At 50.5% G+C, this 26,266-nt stretch overlaps 8 protein-coding genes across 8 annotated transcripts; 5 read left to right on the top strand and 3 right to left on the bottom strand.

Moving 5' to 3' along the window:
- Positions 1-142: 142 nt before the first annotated feature.
- Positions 143-3,396, bottom strand: TGAM01_v208740 (hypothetical protein; the record flags this gene model as incomplete). Its single annotated transcript, XM_018806449.1, has 2 exons — positions 143-1,046; positions 1,112-3,396. The coding sequence occupies 2 exons, from the start codon at positions 3,394-3,396 to the stop codon at positions 143-145; spliced, it is 3,189 nt and encodes a 1,062-aa protein (XP_018660276.1).
- Positions 3,397-4,644: 1,248 nt separating this feature from the next.
- TGAM01_v208741 (5-formyltetrahydrofolate cyclo-ligase) lies at positions 4,645-5,483 on the top strand (the record flags this gene model as incomplete). The annotated part of the gene is made up of 2 exons (XM_018806448.1): positions 4,645-4,738; positions 4,825-5,483. 2 exons carry the CDS (start codon positions 4,645-4,647, stop codon positions 5,481-5,483), a joined length of 753 nt encoding a protein of 250 aa, XP_018660275.1.
- A 171-nt stretch (positions 5,484-5,654) lies between these two features.
- On the bottom strand, positions 5,655-6,290 carry TGAM01_v208742 (hypothetical protein; the record flags this gene model as incomplete). The annotated part of the gene is made up of 1 exon (XM_018806447.1): positions 5,655-6,290. One exon carries the CDS (start codon positions 6,288-6,290, stop codon positions 5,655-5,657), a length of 636 nt encoding a protein of 211 aa, XP_018660274.1.
- Positions 6,291-6,682: 392 nt separating this feature from the next.
- On the top strand, positions 6,683-12,104 carry TGAM01_v208743 (hypothetical protein; the record flags this gene model as incomplete). Its single annotated transcript, XM_024550397.1, has 3 exons — positions 6,683-7,567; positions 7,658-9,451; positions 9,513-12,104. 3 exons carry the CDS (start codon positions 6,683-6,685, stop codon positions 12,102-12,104), a joined length of 5,271 nt encoding a protein of 1,756 aa, XP_024404868.1.
- A 1,085-nt stretch (positions 12,105-13,189) lies between these two features.
- Positions 13,190-16,531, top strand: TGAM01_v208744 (hypothetical protein; the record flags this gene model as incomplete). The annotated part of the gene is made up of 6 exons (XM_024550398.1): positions 13,190-13,315; positions 13,394-13,483; positions 13,560-13,841; positions 13,952-14,042; positions 14,140-15,423; positions 15,492-16,531. The coding sequence occupies 6 exons, from the start codon at positions 13,190-13,192 to the stop codon at positions 16,529-16,531; spliced, it is 2,913 nt and encodes a 970-aa protein (XP_024404869.1).
- A 1,086-nt stretch (positions 16,532-17,617) lies between these two features.
- TGAM01_v208745 (hypothetical protein) lies at positions 17,618-18,622 on the top strand (the record flags this gene model as incomplete). Its single annotated transcript, XM_018806444.2, has 3 exons — positions 17,618-17,875; positions 17,943-18,008; positions 18,065-18,622. The coding sequence occupies 3 exons, from the start codon at positions 17,618-17,620 to the stop codon at positions 18,620-18,622; spliced, it is 882 nt and encodes a 293-aa protein (XP_018660271.2).
- Positions 18,623-19,177: 555 nt separating this feature from the next.
- Positions 19,178-22,102, top strand: TGAM01_v208746 (hypothetical protein; the record flags this gene model as incomplete). The annotated part of the gene is made up of 1 exon (XM_018806443.1): positions 19,178-22,102. One exon carries the CDS (start codon positions 19,178-19,180, stop codon positions 22,100-22,102), a length of 2,925 nt encoding a protein of 974 aa, XP_018660270.1.
- Positions 22,103-23,174: 1,072 nt separating this feature from the next.
- TGAM01_v208747 (hypothetical protein) lies at positions 23,175-24,931 on the bottom strand (the record flags this gene model as incomplete). The annotated part of the gene is made up of 8 exons (XM_024550399.1): positions 23,175-23,283; positions 23,330-23,622; positions 23,692-24,006; positions 24,062-24,378; positions 24,441-24,591; positions 24,650-24,694; positions 24,744-24,793; positions 24,850-24,931. The coding sequence occupies 8 exons, from the start codon at positions 24,929-24,931 to the stop codon at positions 23,175-23,177; spliced, it is 1,362 nt and encodes a 453-aa protein (XP_024404870.1).
- Between the last annotated feature and the right edge of the window lie 1,335 nt (positions 24,932-26,266).

Consider the following 26,266-nt stretch of genomic DNA (forward strand, 5'->3'; position numbering starts at 1 on the left):
TAATATATTTGTTGTAATGGTAGCTTGTAATACATAATATATCCAAAACTCCTCGACATAAAATCTATAATCCTGAAAAATGGCCATATTTATACAAGTCATTAATTATGTACCACTCCTTTTCATCCCCTCTCTTTTCTTTTCACCACGTTTCAGGCCCAAAACGCTCGCCCTCCTTGACCGTTCTATACGAGCAAGCCTGCCAGTCGCACCCTTGCTTGTAAATTTCAGTGCCCCACCAGCTAAAGTCCTTCATCCACCCGGGGTATATAAAGACAAAGAAGACAATGACGATGCCAAAGGCCAGGCCCGAGTCGAGCGCGGCGCTGAGGGTCATGGTGTACTTGCCCCACCAGGCGTTTGCGCGACGCTTGATGAGGTAGTTGAAGAGGAAGCAGACGAGGGCCCAGACGGAGAAGTTGAGCCCCGTGGCGGGGGGGATCCAGCCCATGGCGCCGAAGATGACGGGCAGGTTGACCTTGCGGAGGAGGCTGTGCTTCTTGTGGCGGCTGTAGAGCCACAGCGGGATGGGCAAGAAGGCGCCGAGGGGGAAGCACCAGACGAGATAGCGGTAGATGGCGGAGGAGCCGAAGAACTCGCCGGGGCCGACGACGCCCCAGAGGATGGAGCCGTTGAAGTGCACGCGGGCAATGGGGCAGGTGAAGCCGTTGACGGCCTCGGGGGTGCAGATGCCGTGGACGTTTGCAAACATCCAGTTGAGGACGCCGATCTGGGTGACGGAGGAGACGAGGGTGGCGACGATCTGGACAAGGAACATGATGCGCGGCGGGATCTTCATGTAGTGGCCGAGCTTGAGGTCGGAGGCGAATTTGATGCCCTGGGCGGAGGAGATGTAGCCGTAGGTTACGAAGACCATGTTGGCGATGGGGCGGCCGGGGAAGGCAACGCCGCAGATGAGCTGGCAGATGAGGTAGATGCTGCTGTGCTGGTTGGTGATGGCCATGATGATGCCGTTGGGGATGAAGAAGATGGCGCCGATGGCGAGGGCGAGGAGGAGGCCGTACCAGGGGAGGTGGACGGGATAGCTGAGAGGGTGGGTTAGTTGAGTGATTTGAGGGGGGATGGAAAAAAAGGAGGTTGGTGGGCTTACTATTCGACGACAAAGATGCCAATGGCGGCCATGGAGATAAAAGTGAGGAAGTACCAGCTGATGGGAGCGTCTTTATACCGCTTCATAAGACGGCTGTGGATGTCTTCGTGGCTCATGAGGCCTTCTATGTGGGATGAGCCTGGGAAGGACCCTGATGAGGATACTCGAGGAGTGCCCTGAGGCTGCGTGACGCCTGCTGGAAGGTGGTCGGCAGAGTTTGATACATGCCGATACCCTTCTTTTCCTTGCTCCCGCGCCTCGACTAGGGATTTTTTCCATGTGCGCCAGATGTCTTGGCCATGCCAGCAGAGGGTGTGTGTTAGGAGGGCAGCGAGGCCGGCGAATTGCACGCCGTAACTGAGCATATAAGTGACGGGAAGGAAAACCCGGCTGTAGTTGGAGTAGGCCTCTCTGTCAAAGAGGAAGCTAGACGTCAGAATCTTGCTGACATCGTAGACTTTGCCCGTGTTGTCGAAAACCGCGGCTGAAAGGATGGGCATGTAAGAGGCGTAGAGGACGTTGCTGTAGTAGAATAGAGGAGCTATGATCCACATGACGATGGCGAGACCGCCGATTACGTTCATGGCAGCCCAAAAGGGCACCAGGAGAGGCGAGCCGACGTAGGTGATTTGAGCCCAGTCAAAGGTCATTGGGAAGAGACCAAGACCAGAGGAGACTCCAAACAGGTTTGCGAGGACGACGCTCTTTGGCGCAAACCATGTAATGACGTTGAAGTAGCTGAGAGCCGGCATCAGGAGGCCCGGCAGGAAGTAAAAGAGCGAGGCGCAGGTCCAGACGATGTAGAAGAACTTCCAGCGGCTTATGGTCCAGCCGTTGGCGGGCTTGTTCTCCTGCTTGTGGAGAGTGGAAAACATTGCGGCGGACATGAGGGTTCCAGGCCATATCATGCCGCTGGGACGGACCAGGAATCGACGGGCCATGCCTGCGAAGCCGTAGCCGAGAATCTGCGTGGATATGGTCAGGAGCAGTTGGTAGACGATGGGCGCCTCTTGGTTGTAAAATTGCGTCTGCTCGACAATGACATCTGTGGCAAAGGCGAATCCAAAAGCCACATTGCTGCTCACGTAGACGCAGGTATGTTCCTTTTCGTTCCATCTCCCCTGGGCGAGCCATAAGCGCAACGACGTGAGAAACTTCTTTTGGCGGTGGCCATCGTGGCTATGGGACGATACGGCCGTTCGCACGCCGTCGGTGAATTCCTCCTCGGGGTCGTACGACCGCTTTAACAAGTAATCCCACAAGTGGCCCAGAGGGTGGACGAGTAACAAGGCAATAACTGGAGTGATGGCAACGCTGGGGTATCTCAAAGAAAAGAACAGATTGGTGGAGGAGCCGAGGATGGAGAAGAGGATGGACAGGCACCACATGCGCGGGGTGTTTATTGAAAGCGTGGTATCGTCAATTGGCGACACGGAAGCTCGAACGACCTCGTTGGGAGAGTTTTCGTCGGCCTCTCGGTCCGGTATCTCGGTCGAGGACGAAGCTGAAGAGGCATCGCCCAGCAATGGCCCGTCCTCCTCGGTCAAGTCTCCGTCGTCGAGCACAACGCTCGACAGAAGAGCCTCGGGCATGCCAAAGCGGCCCTCGAGGCCCGAGACGAGCGCCGCGCCATCAAAGTCCTCTGACCTGCGCGACGACCGCCGTGAAGCCAAGGATCGCTTGGAAAGGCCGCTCCGGCTGGTCGAGCGGGTTTGACGGAGCCGGCGCTGGCGGTCACTGGCGGAATCGGATCCGGAGGGCGACTGGCTGCGGTTCGGCGTCAAGTCGACGGAGCCGTAGGGAGAGGACTCGGACCGGCGGCCATCGTGCGGCAGCAGCGGCGGCGTGGCGGTTGCGCTCTTTGCCTTGCTGAGGGCCTTGTTGGAGGCTTTGCTGGAGGAAGCCATGGCAGCAGAAGCAGCAGCGGGCTCGGCTACAGCCTCGTCAAGCCCAAGATTGAAGGGCCAGCTATCATTCTGGATAATGGAGGAGGAGGAAGAGGAAGCGGAAGAGACTGAGGAATAAGAAGCAGTTCTGGCACGAGGAGGAGATCGGGAATGGGGGCGGGATCGGACGGGGATCCCTGGAACCGCGCCTGAGTCTGAGTCTGGGACTGAGACAGAGGCAGAGACGGCGTCTGATGGTGGTGCCGAGGCTGAAGCCGAAGCTGGTGCTGCTATTGCTGCTGGAGCCAGGGTCTGCAGCGCAACTCCATGTTGGTGTGTAAAAGAGTCGCTCGCATTCGATGTCGTCAAGTCGCTGGATTCGCTGGCTCGGCGGCCCATGGCGGGGCGATGGCGAGGAAGCGAAAGCTGTGATAGCGCATGTGGGTACAGAGTAGAGAGGATCTAGTAGTGAAACTGGCGATTGTGGGATGGAGATTTTTTTTTTGCGCCGGGAGAGGGGGCCGAAAAATTATGACCTCAGTGGGGTGATGGTGCGCTAGAGCCCGCTGTAGCTGCAGGTGAGTGCTGTAGCTGGAGAGTATAGCGCGCTGCGAGATCTGGTCGGGTGACGATGCTGAGACATTGATGGATTGATCCTGCGAGGCGCTGGTGTTGTTGCCTGGTGCCTCTCCCGTCCCTGTTTCTTCGTTTTGTCCTTTCATTCGACGCCAATTCAGTGCTACGTCGCAGTGCTAATAAGTTGCAGTTGGTAACCGCCAATAGCATATGCAGTGTCACCCGGAAATCTGGCCAGCGGACGCGGCTAAGCGAAAGATCAAAAGTCCCATCGTGTTAGTCATACCGTGTGCCCGGCAATATATATCAAATTGGCATCCCTTGACAGCGGCCTCCAATGGGCGGCTGGAGATTTCCAACCCTTATGCGCCCGCTGATAACGTTGGCTTTTTAATTCGCAATGGTGATCGAGCCGATAAAGCATAGTATTCATTCAAATCTGCATGCACTTGGCCCATGGGAGCGCCCGACTTGCGTGATTCGATATTTGAGCGAATGGTTCCAAAGAGTCGGTGATACTTGCGAGACATGCAGCTGCCTAGTCTCTTCGCTTTGACTCAGAAGTAGGATCTAACCTGGTATACTTGGGATAGATTGGGCTTGGCAGAAGGAAAATGATTTTATTATCTGGGTGTGGATGTTTGCACAGAATTGAGGAGATTTTACAAAGGATCCATACAGGCATGTTGGTTTCAACATCTTCAACTACACAAAAAGCATCAACAACAAGCAAAAAAGCTCTTCTTCATCTCAGATACCACCACGCATACCCCATCGTCACCATGCATATTACGTGTATTACGCGCATACACCTACAGCTAAAGCCACAGCTACAGCATTCCTGCGTCTGCCATGGCCCGAGCCGGGTCTTCTTAGTGCCGTCGCACTGACGCTTTTCTGTCCGGGTCAAATCCCGGCCGGTTCACGGACCCTCCGATCCGAATCTCCCCGCCAAATCAAATCTCACGGCGCAATGTCAATCTTGCTCAATTTGCTCCGTAGTCTTACTATAGTCATTTTATTTTTTTTAAACAATTATTTGATACAGCTATCAGAACAGCTATCGCAGCCATGGCCTCTCCAGTGGCGGCCGCCAAACAGCAGCTAAGACGCCTGATCAAGCAGCGACTCTCCAAAGTCTCTCAGGAATCCGTCCTCGCCCAAAGTATGATTCTTCTCACCTTACGAACAAGTTATATAACCTGCATAAAATTAATATTTTCTTTTCTATTTCTTCTCTTTTTCAACCAGGCCGCACAATATTTGAAACGCTTAAAAACTTCAAGCCCTACCAAGATGCCAACCGCATCAGCGTCTACCTCTCCATGCCCGTTGGAGAGATCCAGACCGACGCCATCGTTCGCCATGCCCTGAACTCGGGAAAGCAAGTCTTTGTGCCATATCTACACAAATCACCTCTCGACGAGCCCGGAACTCCAGCTCGCGTAATGGACATGGTGCAGCTGCAAGACGTCCAAGATTATGACGGCCTCCAGAGGGATTCTTGGGGCATTCCCAGCATAGATCCTGCGACGGTGCATCAGCGGCAGCGCATCCTGGGCGGGTCAGACGTGCTCAAGCCAGATCAATCTACCTTGGATCTCATTCTCATGCCGGGTGTTGCGTTTGACACCGACGACAAGGGCTGTGTGCGGAGATTGGGCCACGGCAAGGGCTTCTACGATTTCTTCCTGAACAGGTATTTGGCTGCGAAGCCTCATGATGAAGGTGAAGCGAGCAGCGGCCCCAAGTTGAGATTCTACGGCTTGGCGCTCACCGAACAGCTTCTCGATCCTATGAAGGATGAGCCAGTGCCCATGGGCCAGTTTGACCGGAAATTGCACGGCTTGGTTCTGGGCGATGGCCAGGTCAAGCTTTCACCAGATATCCAGTCAGTAAGCGCTTCATAATACAGCCTAATGTTCTCAAAGACCAGCATCTCCAGTATTTTATTGTCTTGACTATCGCTACCTAGGTACTGTCACAATACATGTGTTAGTAGTGTAGCAAAACTAGAACTAGATTGCTTGGAGCCATCGATACCAGTTCGCTCAGAGCACGTCATGGTGTATATTACTGCCTCATGGAGTATACACCTTCTTCCACTCTGAACATACATAGGCGACCCTTTCCTCGAGATTCTGCATCGACCGTGGAATCATCTGATATTGTATCCCCGCACCGGCCAGCATACGGCAGAATTCGTCATCGTATTCGCTCCAATCCTGAAGGTCTCTCGGCATAAGCCTTACTCCATCACTTACAAGCCAAGCCTCCACCGTTTCGCATACAAATACGAGGGATTGGGACATTCGATCTATCAGCTCTTTCCAGTAATTGGATGAAGCCATGAGTTCCACGGCTTCGCTTCCAATATGACGCGACGCATATATGATGGGATCCAGTCCGGAACGATCCGATATGATCCAGTCATGCTTGGTTAGAGCCTCTCGCTCGGTATTGAACTGGGCTTCCAATATGAGCGTCTGTAGCTGCAGGCATCTGCCAGGATCCGATGTGATGTCCTGGGCTGTGAATCCATGAATTTTTAGCACTGAGCGCGCGACCTCTTTCACAATAGCAGGAGGTGTGGTGCTGGGTGACTCTCGAAAGGCATTTTCTAAGGCGTTGACGAGTGAAGTTTTGCCGGTGCATTGAGCGCCGATGATGTAGATGTTCTTTGGGGTCAAGCTTTGCAGCGTGCTGGAGCCTCCCATGGTGGCGAAATCAGATGCGCTGCCACTGAGAGCGTGTGTTTGTTTGCATGGTAAGGGGAAAGTGGTAGTAGCAATCACATCCGGATCTGTGAGCATATTACCAACAGCTTCATGCGGGAGGCCTTCAAGAATGTACAGGTACGTATCAGTCACGCATCAGGAAGTGCGGAGAAAATGCTGCCCGTGTAACCACACTTTTCACTCAGCGTTAACAAATAAACGAGTTTTATCTCTGCCGGCATTTGAAGGACGAGATGGCTGTTTGTCAAATGCGTATTTGATTGTTCTTTAGAAATTTATCAGAAACATCCTCATCGCGAACATCCTAAGTGACTTACAATACTTGAAGCACTGAGACGACAGAACGGGCAGCCATATGCGCACTTTTCAAGATGCCTTCAGCTTCGGCCAGTCCCAAGTCTTTCGAGCATGTTCTTCTCGACAGCATTTCCCTTGATGACGAAAAATGGGAATTCCAGATACCGCGACTGCCAACTGCCGAGTCGGCAAACAAGCTGAATCTCATCAAAATGGTCAGCCTCTCGACAAAAGATTCGCGCCATCGCCTCGAACTCCGGTACGGACCAGTAGACATGAACCGCGCTATTCAAGATGCTTTCCTGGACAAATATCTCGTAGTCTCGCTTGCAGAGTTTCGCTCAATCAAGAACCCGAGTTCTTCATCCACGGTCGAAGGAGACACCAGCAAGGTGGTACAGCCAACAACATACAGAGAATGTTCAGAATATGCTGTCAAGCTTCTTCGCACTGGAATTACCATACAGGGAGTGCATTACAATTTCTACGGTCACAGCAACAGTCAACTGAAATCGCGAACTTGCTACTTTATGGCAGCTCCCAAAGAGCAAATCAGTAAAAAGATTGAAGGGCTGGGAGATTTTACAAAGATGAAGACGGTTGCGAAAAAGGCGAAACGGATTGGACTGCTCTTCTCAGTCGCCCGCGCAGCTATGAAAGTAGACCCGAAAAAGGTCGAAGATATTCCAGATATCGAGGTGGGAGACTACGTCTTCACAGATGGCTGTGGCTTAATTGCCCCAGCATTGGCCAAGGAGCTTTCGAGACGCACAAGGATTGTTTTTCGCAACATGAGATATACGCCTTCTGTCTTCCAGCTAAGATATCGCGGATATAAAGGGGTGGTAACTTTGGATCCATCCATGGCAAAAGGCGGAACTTGGCTCAAAATGAGAAAGTCAATGAAGAAGTTTAGCGGAGGCGATGATTTATCCTTTTCCGTCGTAGAATACTCAAAGGTACGTCTTACATCTTACAAGTAATATGTCTTTTGTGTTACTTGTAAGGAAATACATTGAATCTATCTGCTAAAAGTCCATCTTCGGTAGCCGTATGTATTCGGGCATCTAAACGACGAGGTAATTGTGCTTCTGGACGCCTTGGGTATCGACCGCAAGATCCTCCTACGGAAACAGCAAGAGCATTTCAATTTTCTGGCCGAGGCATACCAAGATCCGCGAGCTGCATTCAGGATTCTCTGCCATCTAGACAGGCCAGACCTTGCCGAGCGTGTCATTATTGAATCCTTGGACGCTGTGCGGCCGTCCATCAACAGGCTCGTCAATGCTGAGTACGACAAAATGCTAAATAAACGTGATGAGCAGAAATGCCGCATTCTCATCCCAAAATCAAGACTCTTGTTCGGGGTCTGTGATGCCTGGGGTGTCTTGAAGCCGGGCCAATGTGCTGTCAAAGTCACCATGGATGGGGACGGGCTGCCTTATGCCCTGAAAGGGACGAAAGTGTTGGTGACAAGAAACCCTTGCTTGCATCCAGGCGATCTACAGAAGCTTGATGTGGTAGAGAGACCAGAGCTCGCACATCTGGTTGACTGTATTGTCTTTCCTACAACGGGGCGGCGGCCAGCGGCAGATATGATGTCGGGCGGCGATTTGGACGGCGATACCTTCTTCGTGACATGGGATCCAGACATCATTCCATCAACAATCTCACAAGCAGCACATTATCCGGGAGTTCGAGAGCCTCTAAAATTCACACCAATCACAGATGATGATCGCTTGCTCTACTTTGCCAAATACACAAACGCATCGCTGGGCCGTGTCAAGAATCTGTATCTTCGGTGGGCGAGAGCAAACAATGCGATGAGCCCTGAGTGTCAGGAACTCAACAGGCTGTTCTCTCAGTGCGTAGACGGCAACCGCATCAATAGTAGCCAGCTTGACAAGTTTGCCAATCCCCCGGAGCCAAAGGCCGAGGCGCCTCCGTTTGTTCTCGACGAGCTTCACGATGCAGCCAAGGACATTATTGCAAAGCAGAAACTTGAGGCACGCAGCCGCACGGACAGTTTGGAAGGCTATACTCTGGATGCAATTCAATTGCTGCTCTGTAGAGATGATATCGCCATTTCTGAGGCAGAGTTGATCAGGATGGCAGTGAGGTGGTGCAGAAGAACAAATACCCCCTTTTATCATTTGCTAAACATGTTCGACCTAAATTCGCTCAAGTCAGAAGACAAAGCGTGGGTCTTGGCTCAAATGCCTACGTATGTCGATGCCCCGAGCCTTGTTCTCAACGCTCTATGCTCATCAAGCTTGCTCACTGAGGCCGAGCTCAAACACTTCCATCTTGACTATCCAGGCATGCACTGGAAGCGAGTTTACACAACCGAGCAAGATCGGCCTGCCATGTTTATGGAAGCAACGTGCAGAAATCTGGAACTCTTTCACAAGAAGATGATTATCTTTAGGCCAAATGAGCGACTGACTGTCGCCATGTATGTGCCGCAAAAGATAACTCCAGCCGACGACTTTGTTGTTGGTAGCAAAGTTAGACTATTTGCGTTTCCGCATTCTCAAGGGAGAGAGACACAGAGTCGTCTATCTTTGCCAACGAAGAAAGAGTATCGACTCTTCTGTGATCATAGTACGTTACAGCTATTTGAGGGTCAAAGACGCGATACATGGATATATATTGGCCGCGGAGGATCGAATGATAGCAGCTACCGAAATGCGCCTACTGAGAAAGACCGTCGGAAAGCGAGACAAGATTCTCTTGACAATGGCACGAATTTTGACTTTAGGGCGAGCATTGCGCTGAACAAGTTCAGTAAGAATCTCCAGAGCCATGTAGGGCGAATAAATAGACAGGGGATATCTAACGCGGTCAGTCTACTCCATGTATAACGCTTGCTATCTGAGATACTAACTCTCGGTTGGTACAAAGGAGATTTATATCATCAGCAATAGAGATGCCAGCTCTATGCGCAACTTGGATCTATGGGAAGACTACATTGACACAGAGAAAACTCTTCCCCTGTTTCCTCGCGAACCTAAAGAGTACGACGTTCCAAAGCTCCAAGACGTCGACTGGTCTCTTGGTGCACAACCTCCGCTCGTGGTTGAAGTGGTAAAACGGGGCAATGTATCAGCCCTCCAGGATGTATTAGACTCTTCGGCTCTACGACAGTTTTTCCTTTGGCTGGTAGAAAAGGAGCAGCGAGGGCTGCTCACCCGTTGCTTCAATCACTTGATTACGAGCATCAGGAGCGACAAAGTAATGGCACCAGCGGACACTCTTCGTACCATGGTCGAGTTTACAGGAACAATGCCGTACGTCTCCGCCACATTTGCCAATCTGGGTCTGTGGAAAGAACTGCCAGAGGAGCTGAATATGATTCTCCAAAACGAGAGTCATAGATTGCTTCGCAGCGTTATCCTCTCTGAAGCCGAATTTGGAGAACTAATCTTGGTACCTTTTCATATCATCTTGGATAATGTGGAGTTGCTTACACTTACCTCATTCTCCGACCTTGTTGAGCTCATTACTCTTACAGTCCATTCGCCCAGCACGGCTTTGGATCTTCTCCTTGAAGGTCTGGACCAACAAAGCTCCAGGTTGCTAACTGGTCGACCAGCTATCACTCAGCATTTTGTCCGCAATATCATTGGCATCGCTGTTGAGCACATCGGGGTTGTAAAAGAAGAAGCAAAGGAAAGAGATGAGCTTCTAAACATCCGCGTCATCAACGACGAGGAAAGAACAGGCAAAAACCGATATGGCACTCAAGTCGAGGTATCTTTCCGAATAGATGCCCCGGGCGGCACCCCGTTGGCAAATACTCATGTACGACTCGTCACAGCTAGTTCGCCGTCAAGTGCGATATTGGATAAGAGCTATTCGATGGACGGCCTGGTCGTGGAGAGCAGGTCGGGGATGGCAAAGATAAATTGCTTCCATCCTCCACCATCGTACGCTGAAAATTGTTCTTGGATTCTGGAAGAATGTGGCTTATTTGTGACTGCAAAGACGATGCTATATGCTGTTCGGGAACTTGCAATATCAGAGGATGGCTGTTGCGGAGTGATTGACCAAATAATGGGAACTCAACTTCATAATATTGGCAATACACAAGCAGCTCCTGAGGACGCAGCTGACGCTTTGATCCCGGCCTTAACATTGTCTGAAGCGGATGCTTCATTGAATACAAGCCAAAGATCAGCAGTGGAATCTGCACAAAAGAACAAGCTCATCTGTCTTTGGGGTCCTCCCGGAACTGGCAAGACACAGACCATAGTCGCGATCATCAGAAAGCTTCAACAAGACCCCAAGACTGAAAGGATTCTAGTTACTGCTCCAACACATAATGCCGTGGACAACGTCATGAGAAGATATCTTACGCGAATCAGCAAAGAAGGGCTCTCTCCAAACTCGTCCAAAATAGCCCCTCTGCGTGTCTCGACCGAAGTCCGAAAAGTAGGCGAAGATTTGCGAAAATACACATGCGACGCATTAGCCGGCCAAGAAATCCATTCCAGCCATGCTGCCCAGCGCCAGGCCAAACAGCGTGTTAAAGCTGCCTCAATCATATTCACGACGTGTATTGGCGCAGGACTGGGGTTGCTTCGAGGCCAGATGTTTGACACGGTGATTGTTGACGAGGCCTCGCAGCAGACAGAGCCTGCGTCGCTCGTGCCGCTTGTAAAGGGATGTGAAAAGGCAATCTTCGTGGGCGACCATGTTCAGCTGAGGCCTACGGTGCAAGAGTTCTCGCCGGCACTCGGCTTTGACGTCTCGTTGTTTGAACGGCTGTATACTCGACAAGGAACGACGCCTGGGATGGCGAAGATTATGCTGGATACGCAGTATCGGATGCATCCTTCCATCTGTGACTTTATCTCGAAAGAGTTTTATGAAGGAAAACTATTGTCTGGGTTAACAGATAGCGATAGACCAGTGCCACCTTCAGCCTTTCCTTGGTCAGCATCTCCAGCTACTAAAACCTCATCAGCGTCTGCCGCTCGGATGCTCTTTGTCGAATGTTCCGGGAGGGAAGATCTTGGGAACAAGTCCAAATCCAATAAAGAGCAGGCAGACCTGTGCCTTTCAATCTGCAAGCTCCTACGCTCAGCACCAGCGGCAACAGCATCTTCTACTAAAACCAGTGTGAATGATGTAAAGCCCACCGACGTCAATAAGGATGATACTACATCTATAGCCGTACTGACGCCTTATTCGCGACAATCAGAGATTCTCAAAAAGCTACTGTCGGCAATCCCAAACGTCGAAGTCTCCAGCATCGACGGCTTCCAAGGGCGCGAAGCCGACATTGTCATTTTCGTCACGGTCCGTTGCAACGAGAGCCGCGAGATTGGGTTTCTCAAGGATCTGCGCCGCATGAATGTGGCGCTTACCAGGGCGAAGCTGGGGCTGATAATCGTAGGCAACAGGGCGACTCTGACGGGAGGGAGCGAGGGAGAGGAGAGCACGGGGGTTTGGAGGAGGCTCATGGCACAGCTTTCTGATGTTGCTCTCTGAGAATTTACGCTGTCAATTGATGAGTATGACGTGGGTAATTTGGCTCAACATGCTCTAACTTTTCCGACTATCTATTGGATACCTTCTTTTGCCCCTGTAAGGCATAGCTCTTATTCTACATCTGCTACATCTGCTAGTTCTCTATGTTGAACATTTACCCAGTGACTACTGCACTCCTAACGCAAGAGGCTTGTATTCCATTCTCTCCAGCCATACATCCATGGCACTTATTGCTGGGAATGGGATCAGGGCAATCTAAATATATACATTACCTAGGCGAGCCAATACAGCTCAAGGCAACCCTTTCACCGCATTGAAGTTAGACCAATAGGTAGCAGATAGAAATCCTGTTATCAGTATCATGCTTTGCGCTTCTCAGACTGGAATAATCCATTGGAACCTTCAACAAGCAGGTGCTGTACTGCAAAGGCACAATCACAGCAACTCGAATCTTCGATGATGAAGATATGATAAGAAAGTATATGTTCAAGTCTCTCAGAGACAATCACATAGAATCATTGCTTCCTTTGTTCATTGAACAGTTTTGTAGCCCGCTCCCAAGTGTCATTAATACTGAGTATTGCCAGGTACAAAGCTTCCCATACTGGTGCGGCAGACAAGCCGAGTACTCGGCGTCGAAGAGATTGGAACCCGGAAACGGAAAAACCCTCAGCAACCCGCAAAAGAATTGCCCCGCCAAGTCCAGCTTGGAAAGCCCCCATGCCACTTCGCCAGCGAGCAAGGCCGACTCCATGATTTTGCCTGGAGCAGTCATCCAGATCCAACGCACCGAGACTGACGCCCGCGACTCTTGTCAGCCCCCGCCAGCCTGCACTCGGTGCCTCTCTCGTTTTCCTTCTTTACTTGCTTCTCCCCTCATCGCTGCGCCCTTTGCGTGGAGTGCCCTCGCCCACGGCACGATCTAGCTGCTTCTCCTCAGCAGCTGGTCCCTCACCACGTCCACGGCTAGCTGATGAGCGCTGGTTTCTCGACCGCCTAAGCTCGCGCGCAAATAGCTCTGCCAGCACCGGCTTCTATCTGAGCTTCCAAGCTTCTCTCCTTGCGCTCTGTCGCAACAGCCCGAGATGGCTACAAATGGCACGGCGGGCTTTGCGCCATCAGATGTTTTGGGGGCCGTCATGACGATGCGAAGCGGGGAACAGGAAGCAAAGAAGAAGGCGCACGAATACTTGGAGCAGTTCCAGAAGTCGGTACGTCGCAATCCGCTGCCGACGATTCGCCTTTCTATCCACTGGGATTCAGCGTGCTAACCATAATCGCAATTCTAGAAGGACTCTTGGGGGACCGTAATTGGAATCCTCCAATCCAAGGCTGAACCCGAGGCGACTCTTTTTGCTGCCATCACGCTGCGCGGAAAGGTTGTTCAAAATCTTTGCCTTTTTTTTTTTTTGCCGTTCCCGCTATTCTCGGTCCTCAGACTGCTAACGATACCAGATTACCTATGATCTCATCACCCAGGTCCCCCCCAGCGAGCTACCCGCCCTTCGAAACCAGATTCTGCTCCTTTTGAAGCACTACGCCGCTGGCCCCAAGCCCATTCGAGTTCAACTATGCGTATGCTTGGCGATTTTGGCGATCCAGATGAAAGATTGGAACGATGTGCTTTCCTCGGTCGTCCAGTCACTCAGCGACAGCCCCGAGAGCCATGCTTGCATTCTCGACTTCTTGCGAGTCCTTCCCGAGGAGGTGACTGAAGGTCGAAAAATTACCTTGTCTGTATGTGGATTGCGCTACTCTTATACGACGCGGCAGCTGGCCCCCCGATGGTTTCGTCTCGGCCGGTCGGTAACCACCCTCGAGGAACAAATCTAATTGCTTGGAAATAGGAAGAAGATCTTGCAGCGCGGACGCAAGCACTGCTGGCAGATAACGCAGATCAAGTTGTACAGCTCCTAATCAACTATTCACAGTCTTCGCGTAAGTTTTATACCCATTCTTCATCTGATAATCTTTTCATCTCAGGTGTCTACATTTCTGCAAGAGAATGAGGAGACTAACAAATGTTCCTTTCCAGCTGCTGCGTCTCGAAACCCGCTCCTTATGGAGTGTATCACGTCGTGGCTTCGAGAGGTTCCTGTTGGCATTATCGCCAGCTCGCCTCTCCTGGAAGCTATTTTCCAGGGTGTTACGTCTGATGAATGTAGCCAAGAAGCCGCAGAGTGCCTGTGCACGATGCTCAGAGAGACGGCCGATGTTGACGAATCCCAAGCTATCATCCAAACTCTGTTTCCGCGAATCATCAGCCTCACACCGCGCATCGCCACCCTGGTCGCTGAAGAGGATACCGAATCGCTGAAATCTCTAACCAAAGTGCTAGCAACTGCAGCGGAAAGCTGGGTAGTTGCCATCGCACGACAGCCAACCCAGTTCCGCCCCATTGTCGATGCTGTCCTCGAATGTGCCGCTCGAGATAAGGATCGCGATGTTATTGAGCATACTTTCAACTTTTGGTATGAGCTCAAGCAATATCTGGTGCTTGAACGATATATCCAGGGCAGATTGGAGCTTGTGGACGTCTTCTCCAAACTTGTGGATATTCTACTAACGCACCTACGGTTCCCGACGCCCGAGTCCGGAAGCGAAACCGACTTGTTTGACGGGGACCGCGAGCAAGAGGAGAAATTTCGTGAGTTTCGACACCAGATGGGCGACACGCTCAAGGACTGCTGCGAAGTTATGGGCGTGACCGAGTGCCTTACAAAGGTGCTTCATGCAATTCAGCTATGGACTCAAAAGTATGCGAGCCAGGCAACAGAGGCGTCAGTCCCACACTGGCAGGAGCTTGAGGCCCCCTTATTCGCGATGCGCGCCCTCGGCCGCATGGTAGACAAGGAGGAAGACATTGTGCTTCCTCAGCTGATGCCGCTCCTTGTACAGATGCCCAGCCACGAGAAGCTTCGATTTGCGACGATCATGGTGCTGGGACGCTACACTGAGTGGACTGCGGCTCATCCCGAGTACTTGGAGCCCCAATTCAACTACATTGTCAACTCGTTCCAGTCGGATTCTCGAGAAATCACTCGGGCTGCGGCGCTGTCACTCAAGTTCTTTTGCACTGACTGCAAGCATCTTCTCAGTGGTCAAATACTGCAGCTTCAGACGTTTTATGACCAGGTTTTGGATAAGCTTCCTGATCTCAGTAAGGAAGAGGTCACCGAGGGCGTTTCGAATGTTCTGGCTGTTCAGCCTGTTTCGGAGACGTATCACCTGCTCAAAACGTATTGCGATCCGCTAGTCCAAAGGCTGATGACGAAGGCAAACCATGCGACTACGGACGAGGGCAAATTAGCAGTAGCAGGTATGATCTCTCTTCCCTTCTCTTTCCATCTAAACGACTATATCCCTTTTTGCTGACTTGAAAAACAGACCACCTGCAGCTTATTACCATCTTTGTGCAAAATGTGATGCCTCTGGTTAACCATGGAGAAGAGAACCCTGCGGTCAAGTACTGGCAAGAAGTCTTCCCTATCTTGTCTACTGTACTAGACAACTTCCTCACATTTTCACCAATTTGCGAAAGAGTTTGCAGATGCTGGAGAAACATGGTCATTTCCTACCGGACTGCCATTACACCCATGCTTGCGGACATGGCAAATAAACTGGCCGGTGGTTTCAATGTCTCGAGAGAAGGCTGCTTCCTTTGGGTCACATCTGCCATTCTGCGGGAGTTTTCCGAGGCGCGAGAGCACGTGGATCCGAGCATCGCCGAAAACATCTACACATTCTTCGAAGCCCAAACGACAACGTTTTTGAGAGTCATGACCGAACTGCAGCCCAAGGAGCTGCCAGACGTGATTGATGATTTCTTTAGGCTGCTCATCGATGCGCTGCTATACTATCCCCAGAAGCTCATTCCATCTCCACTCTTGGTTCCCATTTTCGAAGCCTCCATCTACGCCTTGACTTTGGAACAGCGAGATCCTCTGTCTTCGACTCTCCACTTCCTGAGAGATTTGCTGTCCTATGGTGGCGACAATCCGGCTAGTAGCGAGGGGCTGCCGGACTCGGCTGCGGCGAGCATCAGAACGATTGTTAAGAACCTCCTCAGCAGCCACGGAGAAAATCTGGTGAAGCAAGTCATGGCGGGCATGATGATTACTTTCCCGCGAGACTGCTTTGCGGATGGCAGCGGCGTTCTACTCAGTCTCTTTGAACTTTTGCCTGTGCAGACGACCGAATGGGTTTCACATACAATTCAGCTATTACCTCAAGGCACCGTGTCTCCAGAGGAAGCCAACAGACTGATGATGAAGATCAAGGAGCGATTGTCGTCGAATGAAGCAGGAGGTATTCGGCATGTGAGAGTGCTGCTGCAAGACTTTACGAATACATATCGGCGCCGTAACGTTGCGCCTCGGGACGGCCTCGGGCAGCTCGAAGCGACCCGGTTTCAGTTTGCTGGATGAAGTATGTAAACGGTTAAACGAGGATGAGAGAAGCAGAAAGATTAAAGAAGGACTAAATCCACAAAAATTACGGCGAGAACTAAGATGAGGCAAAGCAGTGGAATAACAAGCATAGGTATCAGCATTGTCTTTGTGAACCCGGCGCGGATCACAAGGGTAAAGTGGTGGTGGATATGTATGTCTCTAAAGGAGACGCGAAGCTAATAGAAGGTCGGAATTGTAAGTGAACCTGAAGTTGGCATTGAGGCGCAGAATCAAGGGAAGATTCAAAGACAAGAGAGATTATCATTGAGCTGAGGGAGCGAAAATTTAACGTCATGTTATGTTGATGAACGGACATCTGGAGCCGAGGGACCATTGGGTGGGAAGGAATTCGGGATTGTTCTATGGGGAGGCAGATTATGCAAATATCCAAATGTTTTACAGTAGATAGACACCACATATTTAACAGGGAGGATGTAGATGGAAATAGGAAGAAATAATATCGGATTATATCTGAAGGATGTTGATAAGGGATGGAGTTGCGCTTTTCGGCAATATGCCTAGATTAGGATCAGTTGAGGTGAGATGAGAGAGTGCTGAACAAGGGCTTATTCATAACTATAAGCTGCGCCTGTTTAGCGTGTAGAGAGGACGTTGAAAGCGAAAGACACAGACGTAGTTGCAATTTCATGCGCATATGTACGTCCGTATATCACAACTCTAAAAGTTACCTTATCTAGTCGAAAGCTTGGTTCAACGGCTTCTGAACCCGTTGCCGCGTGTGTTGGCGCATGAGTCAGACTGTCGGAGCATGTTAAAGCAACATACATTTGTGTTTAGAACAAGAGAGGGCGCGCCCTAGGCTCTTTTTGAAAGTACAAGTGACTGAGGGGCATTATTGGTCCCAATTCCTTGGGAGTTCTAAACTGACTTGGGAAATGTTTGTACTAGAGCGATGGTCTGCCTGATTGGGGACTTAATTAAGGGCCGAAATCCGTTTGATGCTGGGTGGACTTTAAATATCGTTGATTGCGGACAACTCATCTTTAACTCTTGACTGGCTCTCTACTCATAATCAAAGTCGGATTTTTGCCCACATAATTGATGAAGCAAAAAGAAGACGCACGCAGAGAAAGGATCAGCAAACAAAACATTAAAGTCAACGCCGAGCTTACAATGTCTCCTCCGGAAACAATGCCCTCTTCAAAATACAACAACGTCGAGCTTATTCCCTGGGATCCCGACAGCGACATCCATGCGCAGCGGTTATACGAGCAGCGCGTGGCGTGTACGTGGGACCAGGATCTGATTGACGAGTGGAAGGTGAAAGTGCGAGAAGGGAAGAAGTTTTTTTATTGGATTGTGAGATTGAACTTTTGATTGAGGGTTTGTGAGGAAAGCCTGGGCTAATAATGATGGGATGTTGTAGAAACTCAGCGATGACTTTGCGGGAAAGGATGAGTTGATTGCAAAGCATATTGCGAAATACCCGACAGTAAGATGAAAGGAGTCTTCTCAGAAGATGTAACTATTCAACTCATCAAAAAACAGGAAAAAGAAGCCATCGTCGATACAGCAACTACTCTGGCCAAATCATCCCGAACGCCAACTCTCACAACCTTCATGCCAATCGGTCACATCGCACTCGATCTCTATCCAGAGCGAAACACACAATTCTCACTTCCCCAATCTACAGTATGGATCAAATCGCTCTACATCTCACGGTACGTTCCAACTCTCAAGCCGCAACACCCAGTTATCAAGATCTCATTTTTTTTCTTCTTCAGAACAATGCAATCCGGCGGTTTCGGCCGCTCGGCAATGTACCAAATCGAGCATCTGGCCACCTGCCCACCTCTCAACGCCACGACCATGGCGCTCGACACTTCGACAAAGGAGTATCAGACAACGCCGCAATATCTGGCCTATCACTCTGAGATGAATGGGCGCAAGATTGAGGCAAAGGACTTCAGGTCCAACGAGGAGTGGTATGTGCGACAGGGGTATCAGGCTATTGCGAGGAATGAGCGTGGGTATACGTGGGTTGATCCGAAGACGGGCGTTGAGGAGGTGATTCCGTGCGTGTTTCTGAAAAAGGACATTGTTTGAGCGGTGGATGTTGTTGTTTGAGCTGCGAATGACTGTCAAAGGATCGTTTTCATAGACTAGATGAAAGGCGCAATTCAGGGGGTTACGTTGAAAGAGCATTGTTCAACCATCTCTTTGTTAGATGTTGTAGTAACCTTCGTTGTTTACTGCTTAACTCACATCAATTTATTATCTTAACTCTGCGTAAATTCTCTGTGACTTCATAATATCCCTGGTCTATTGTTTTTTCTGTCTCCCTTGTGCCAAATATGATCACGTACATGAAAGCCATCAACTGTATAATGAGTTTCTTTGACATCGGACTTGCAAGGCATTTCATAAGATTTCCTAATTGTATCATTATGAAAATGGCCCAAGTCCCGTCTAAATATGAACCAAAGACATCGCTTTGTACTTGCTGCGTATCCCAGAATGGCTTATAAAGTAAACTTGTGCCATAAGGATGAGAAAATAATGCAAGTCATTTGTGCACATCTGCATTTGCATCGTAGGTCGAGGATCCCACCCGCATCAATACACTCTCAGTGTAGAGCGGCAGTGAAAGAGTTTACAACCATGGCCACCATTGCAGACAGAATCAAGGATAGGATCCTGCGAAGAACCAATACTGGACGCATAACTCGCAATCGATCTGACCAGAAGCAGCAACCTCTATCACACATAGTACAAAACGCCCGTAATCGGCTAAATCCAAAGAAAAAGGGCACAGTCGGTGACGATGAAGACGACAACGAAGACGAAGACGGCAGTGGAGATGACAATCACCAAGATGGCAGCAATCCACCCTTCTCAAAGAAACCCGTGGCATTGAGAAGATGCGATTTCTGTATGCGTGATCCCATTGGCAAACAAATGTGCAAGCAAAGATACTGCGACTACACAAAAGGGTGGAAAGGAAACTTCATCGAATGCTCCAACTGCGCTGACTATCGTTCACAGAATCCCGGCTCTGGCCACAGATGCAAGCCTCCTCAGATAAATAATGTCTGGCGCAAGTACGGCGTTGCCGATCCCATGGACTACCGGCCACCAACCTGCGATCAATGCCTCAACACCAAGATGGTCAATCAATGCAACGTTGATTCGACTCTTGGCTATGGCTGCACGTTGACAAAAGCCTGCAGAGACGGCAAGTGTACGGTGAACGGCCAAGAGATGGAAGCTCGGCCCAATTCTCGAATTGACGCTGCTCGATGGATCCGCGCAGAGTGCCATGTCTGCCAGAACAAGACGAAGAAGGGCGCCACTGTGGGATGCAGTTGGCTCAGAGATCGTTCAACCTGGGACCAGGCTTGCTCATACTGCCAGTCTAACAACCTGACGTGTCTCAGCGGTGGCCGAGTTGTTGCCAATCCGCAGAGGCTGACTCTACCAAGGACGTGGGCCGTCAATCTCCAAGTCTTTGACAAGGGCTTTGTCGAGTGTAGGAGAATCAACCCGGAACGTCGCTATTGCAAGAGATGCTGGGAAGACGATCACGAACACTGCCGCGCCGATGCCAGCTCGTACTTTTACAGCTGCAATCGCTGTACTCAACTGGGTGTTGACTGTATCGACGCCGGGGACGACACGTCCTATCCTCTCTTTGATCTGGCCAGGGTTGGTATTGGAGGCTTCTTGCCCTTTGTGGAATGCAAGTGCTGCAGAGAAGCAGGACGAAACTGCGATCTTCAGCGGCCGTGCGATTCGTGCGTCAAGCATGGCGATGAGTGTGATGCTTGGGTAGGAGACACGGTCAAACATTGCATCAAAGGGCGGTTGGATCCTCCCCCTGGACCTCTTTATTATCTCGCCCTGGGATACGGTGCTGGCGGAGTTGATGATCCCAAAGATGGATCAGCCATCGAGCACTGGGTAGGTCCAGCCACAAACATCTACGGCATCCCCGAGAACCAGAACAGAAACTTCATCGCCACGATGGGCGTTCAGCTGCGGTCTATTCTGAGCCCGCCGGGAGCGCCGCCTCATGGAGATGCAGCTCAGGGAGGGCGTGTAAGTGGCCGAGCAAGTGAAATCACTCGAGAGCAGATTGCAGCCTGGATCAAGGATCGCTGGCCTCAGGCAGTTCCAATGGACCAGCTTGGACACTATCGAGAGCGAGTAGAGGCTGTGCGGCAGAAGATGCAGGATATTCGGGATGGGAAGATTGTGTCGGCGCTCTTTTCTGATTTCCCGAACCATGGCGGTGGTGACGAAGAACATGATGAAGCTGATCCTAACCGTGGTATAAATGCTCATGGTAATAGCGGCGATGTCACGACTTCGGATCCAGCTCCTCTCATTTTCGATACCAGCGCCCCTGGCTGGCTCTCAGAGTTTATAAACTCGGACATGATTGACGATGGAGTCGCTTCGCCTCCCTTTGAATGTCCCACGTTGCTCACACAGAGCATGTTTGACTTTGATGCTGCAGCTCCTTCCAGCCAGATGCCCGCACACTTGCAATTTAGCCCGTTTGAAGTTTCCCAAATAGATCCCAGTCTTTTCCTGGTGGATAGAGATGAAGATTTGGATACGTCTATGCAAATTGACTTCCTGCCACTTGAAGCCTCATCAGCACTAGAAGATATAGAATATATCGATCATAATCCGCTTAGCATCTTACAAGAAGAAGCCATGTTTATGCCGCGACTGAAGCCAAGCATACCCACTCCGTACAGCTTCGTCCTGGGTGGTCCAAAACAGCCTGACTCCCCCTTTTGCAATTTCCTCAGCCTCATCCCAGAGGACGTCAAGCCCTTTACGCCAGGCGGCGATGAGACTTGCTCCGAAAAAAGAGCCAACGGCAAATGCAACAAACCCGCTGCTCTAGACTCAATTTGCCAATGTCTGCTGCATGGAGACGACTCGCCACACGTTTGCAATGTCTGCTGCAACTTGAGCGCGCAAAAGTTAACAGACCATCTGATCGCCAGCACGGAAGTGTCTGCAATGCGCGCATATCTCTGCGCCGACTGCACCGCCCAAGTGAGCGAGAGCGTCGGTGAAGTCTTGCGGCGCAGAATCGTCGGCGCGGTCAACATCTGGGGCGACTGCAACGACAGCTACTACACCAAGACGGAGCTCGAGCTCGAGACGTCCCTTGGCAGGATCTACTTCAGGGGCCAGGCCATGCCCCTGACGGGATGCGCGTGCGCGACGAAGCTGTTTGCTCAGCGGCTCTGTGCGAGGCATCGCCGTCGGTTTGGCCATTTGGTCGTGGGCCAGGTTGCGAAGATGCGCGAGTGGTGCTTGCAGACATTTGGCCGCAACATCTGTCCAAGCTGTCTTATTGATAAACCGCCTCATGAGGCGAACTCGTCGATGAGTCCGGAACAGGCTGAGGCTGGAAATGGTCCGAAGGCGTGGGTGTGCCTTGCCTGTGGCGGTTGGGTTGTGAATCAGGAAGAGGGAGGGCTTGTGCCGGGTTGGCAGCAATGGGACATGTGTCAGGTGGAGATGGATGAGAAAGAGGAAGATGAGATTGGGATACATGGGTAAGATGTGGCGTTGAATTAGTATTGGAAGCATAAGTACATGTATCATTGCGTTCGTATTCGGTTGTTTAGCGATGAAGATGGCATTGAGACGCGTACCAGGTTAGACAGTAAACTACTGGATGATATTGTCAAAAATCATCTTGGACAGCAATAGCTCCTGATTTGATCTTCAAAGTGCATGTTACTTGTTTATTAATAGCTAAAGACTGTATTAGATATCTCTGCCAAAGTAATCGATATATAGTGGGAAGATGACGATAGATAGAGGCATAGACATAACATCGAAAATTTGCCTTGAGGATAAAGAACATAAGATGGATTTCTTTTGTGTGTGGCCTATGTGATTTGGCGGTTTTGATTGACACGCTGGATTTATCGCCCAGTCAGCTAGTCTCTTCGAACATTTGGGTCTGGATCTTTATTCGTCTCCCGGAGACTCGGGGACACTCTCATCATCAGAACTTCAACCAGCCCGCCCCTTATCCTTGCTGCGACTGGACGGCGCTTCAGGGAGGTCATCTGCATCATTTATGGTCCTGTTCTTGTATTTGGTGGCTTCATCGACAATACCTGTCATTTTTTCACCTGTTGTTGGCCATAATCGACGGCGCCTCCTTCTATCTCATGACATCGTCATTTTTGCTTAGGCACAAAAAAAAAGCAGTAATAGGAGGAAAAGAACTGACGGATAGCTTAAGATGCATTATTGTAAATTGTAAACAAGCAGCAATAGCTTGGGACAATAAGAGGGTGTCAGCGCCAGAACCGAGCGGGGCCGGCGAGAACCTTGATGGCCTCTTACTACGGAGAGCACTGACATTAGAAATCCCGTCCAAAGCTTTTTCAATCTTCAATTTCATTTCTACTCCACCTAAAAATACTCGCTCAATACAATCTGTCCATTGCTTTGTGATCCTCGTCCTATCACAATAATCGAGTTACAACGCGCCAACAGTGAATGGCGCATTCGCTACGTCTGGCAGGATGTCAAGATTCCCGACAGCCGCGTATGTTAACCACCATCCCTGCGCGGATTTATCGAGACAGTGAACGCGGGCGAGAGGCTGCAATAGCTACTCTCTCAATCTGTTCCACCTTATACTATTGAAGATGGAGCTTGCGGCTCTTTTCACATACCACAAATCATGCTCTTGAACCGGTAATGCCGGCGGCTTAGGAAGCCTGAATCGACGTACAGCACCTCATTCCGCCACATTGACTTCCACACAGCATGTGACAATTCGAGCCGTTATCTGGGCGTCTCCGCGTCGGCGCTCCAGCATCTGAGCCCACAGATACCGACGTGCTCAAAGATTCTGGCTCGCTGCGGTCTGGACGGACCTCTGGCTGCAGTGTTGCCGAGTGGATGCCGTACGCGTGAAGGCATTCCATGATTACCTTGGCCTTGTCTGCGAAACTTTTGACGGTTCTACCATCAACGACGACATGGGCAGTCGCAATAGACTTGCGCTGGTCCAGTCGCCAGATATGAAGTTCGTGAACAGACTCGATACCAGGGATCTGTCGCAGCATTCATCATCAGCCTTCATCGTCACTGCAACAGAAGCTGAGACAGGTGCTTGCACTTACCATTTCGATATCGTGCTTGATATCATCAGGGACTATTTCGCTAGGAGCAGTTTGCAGCAGGATGCGGCCGCTGTTCCTCGTCAATGGCCAAGCGGTCAAGAAAATCATGACAGAGATGAAAACGCCAATTGCAGGATCGGCATAGAATCTCGCTTCTCCATGGGCTTTCCATATGATGAGAGCTGATGCTATGACTCCGATGTTATTGATGGCATCACCAACTACATGGACGAAGACGCCAAACATGCCCAAGTCTCTACCAGGGCGGGATGGTGCGACCGACACATGTCTGTGCTCATAGTGGCCACTAAACGTCTTTTGGTCTTCTTGTCAGGATGAGATCTACCGTTCGACAACGAAGAATTCTCACCGATACTGATCGCGCCTCTGGTTCAAGCGCTGTTCCATTGTTTGTCTTGGTGGCAGCGTCCTCTTCGCGCAGCGTTTCTTGCCTATGGCCGCTATTACGATCAAGATCGAGATCGTGTTCGTGCGCGTCGTGTTCATGACCGTGTTCATGACTGTGGCCGTGATCGTGATCGTGTTCTGAAAGGCCACATGTCAGCTTCCCGCACAGCCATGAAGATGATTTGGGGTTGAGTTTACCGTGAAGAAAGGACAACACCAGCAAGTTTAGCCCCAAACCAACGCTTCCAATGATCAAAACGATCTTGGGTTGATCGACGACTGCCGGTTGGATAGGTATCAGTTCGATTCAACTGTTCTGCCATCTAAATGCTGCCTCTCACCTGTCACATTGACAAACCGTTCAATAGCCTGAACGAGGATACTAACGCCGAGCGCCAAAAGGAATACGCCATTGAAAAAAGCGCCCAAAAGAGTTGCACGAGCCCATCCAAATGTTAATTCTTGTGGTGGCGGGGTTGGATGCTCAGATATCTTCGACAGACGCATCAGCTATTGTGCTCTTCTGAGCAATCGGGGAGGGGGAACGGACTATGACGGCGACCAAAGCAACTACGAATCCAATCAAGTCGCTCAGCTACAAACGAATCAGCAAGAACCTCCGCTCAGAAATCAACTTGTCGTACATAATGGAACGCATCGGCGATCAGCGCAAGAGAGTGTGTATAAAACCCGGCTGTGCACTGAGGTCAGAACGGTTGGTTATCTAGAAACACGGCGGAAGAAACTCACCAATAAGCTCGGCCACGAAAAACGAAAACGAAATGGCAATTGTCGCGATTAAACGCTGCTTACGACTCAGTCGAATCGCCATGCTGCGGCAGGAAAGGGGGTGTTATCTGTTTCTTCTTTGCGAGTGAAAATGCTGATGGGGATATCGTGCTCTCTTTCGACTCTTGAAACCAGTATTGACCACGGCGAGCTTTGTCGAGGAAAGGGGATGAGAAACTTTACAGTCGGCCGCGACACTTCAAATAGGGATCTTAATGGCTGGTAAACGCACGGTTCCGTTTGGGAGCTCTAATATGTTTAGGGCGGGGCTATTTAATACCACCTTGCTCACCACACGGCTGGATAGGATACGGGCAGCTTTACCATCAAAGCGGCCCGGATCGCTTCCTGCAAAGTAGCGTTTGACAATTCAGTGTGTCAAATGCCATGCTGGGAATCACGGCGGACACTCTGGGTTGCTTTCGGGGCACTTCCGAGCCACTTCCGGGCCGTCCATCACAAACAGATATCCGATCGAGAATAGCAACAACCTACCTTCGATCAATGCGGAACCTTCCACAGAATGCGTGCTCTAACGCGAGAGAACCAAGGGCTCGGGTTATTATTCTCATACAAAGATACAGGGCCAAGCCAATAATGGGTGTCTTCGTCTACCAAACAGTCAAACTTACGACTCTACATGGTAGGTTACTAGCCAAGATACGTTTGACTCCTGTCAGCGCAAAGGCACCTATGATCTGATCCTAGCGATCCGGGATTTTCCATCTTCATACGCCTTTACTATTTGCATGTGAGAAGGATTTTGTCCTAACATTCACTAAACCCATTGTCTGACCAGACTTGCAACGCTGTGCCGCCAGGGAGGGGGTGATAACTAGGGGCTTCGGAGCTAGTATTATGGCGACGCGTAGATGGAGTTCTCAGCTGGATATTGGTCACCACAGCTCCGAATCGACTCGGCCATCGGTGATCCGAGGACAGTTGTACACCGTTGTGATGTTCTAAGTGATGCGTCGTAGTACCTATGCGTCGTAGTACCTATGCCTCGTACGCCTTCGCCAAGCCACAAAAATGGAAGATATTTCTGCCAGGAAAGCTATTACACATGTAAAGTCATCTAGCTGTTTGTTTTCTCGGCATCTCCCGTTTGACAAGCCATAGCATAGCAGCGATACGGCTTGCTTGCCGGGAATAAGGGCCATCCGCAGTGAGACGAGGAGAAGCAAACGCAGTAATGCAAACGCAGTAATGCAAACTTCGAGTCACGCAAATCCGGTGTTCACACCATCAAATGCTACTGAAGCTATCAATAGATATCAGCGAGACCAAATATTTTATACAAATAAGACGGAGCTTCTGCAGACTTTGCCATCCGAGTCAGTTCACCGGGTAAACACTGTGCTATGAGACACGGCGA

The sequence above is a fragment of the Trichoderma gamsii genome (assembly GCF_001481775.2).
Source record: "Trichoderma gamsii strain T6085 chromosome Unknown Scaffold_38.2, whole genome shotgun sequence".
Classification (NCBI taxonomy): domain Eukaryota; kingdom Fungi; phylum Ascomycota; class Sordariomycetes; order Hypocreales; family Hypocreaceae; genus Trichoderma; species Trichoderma gamsii.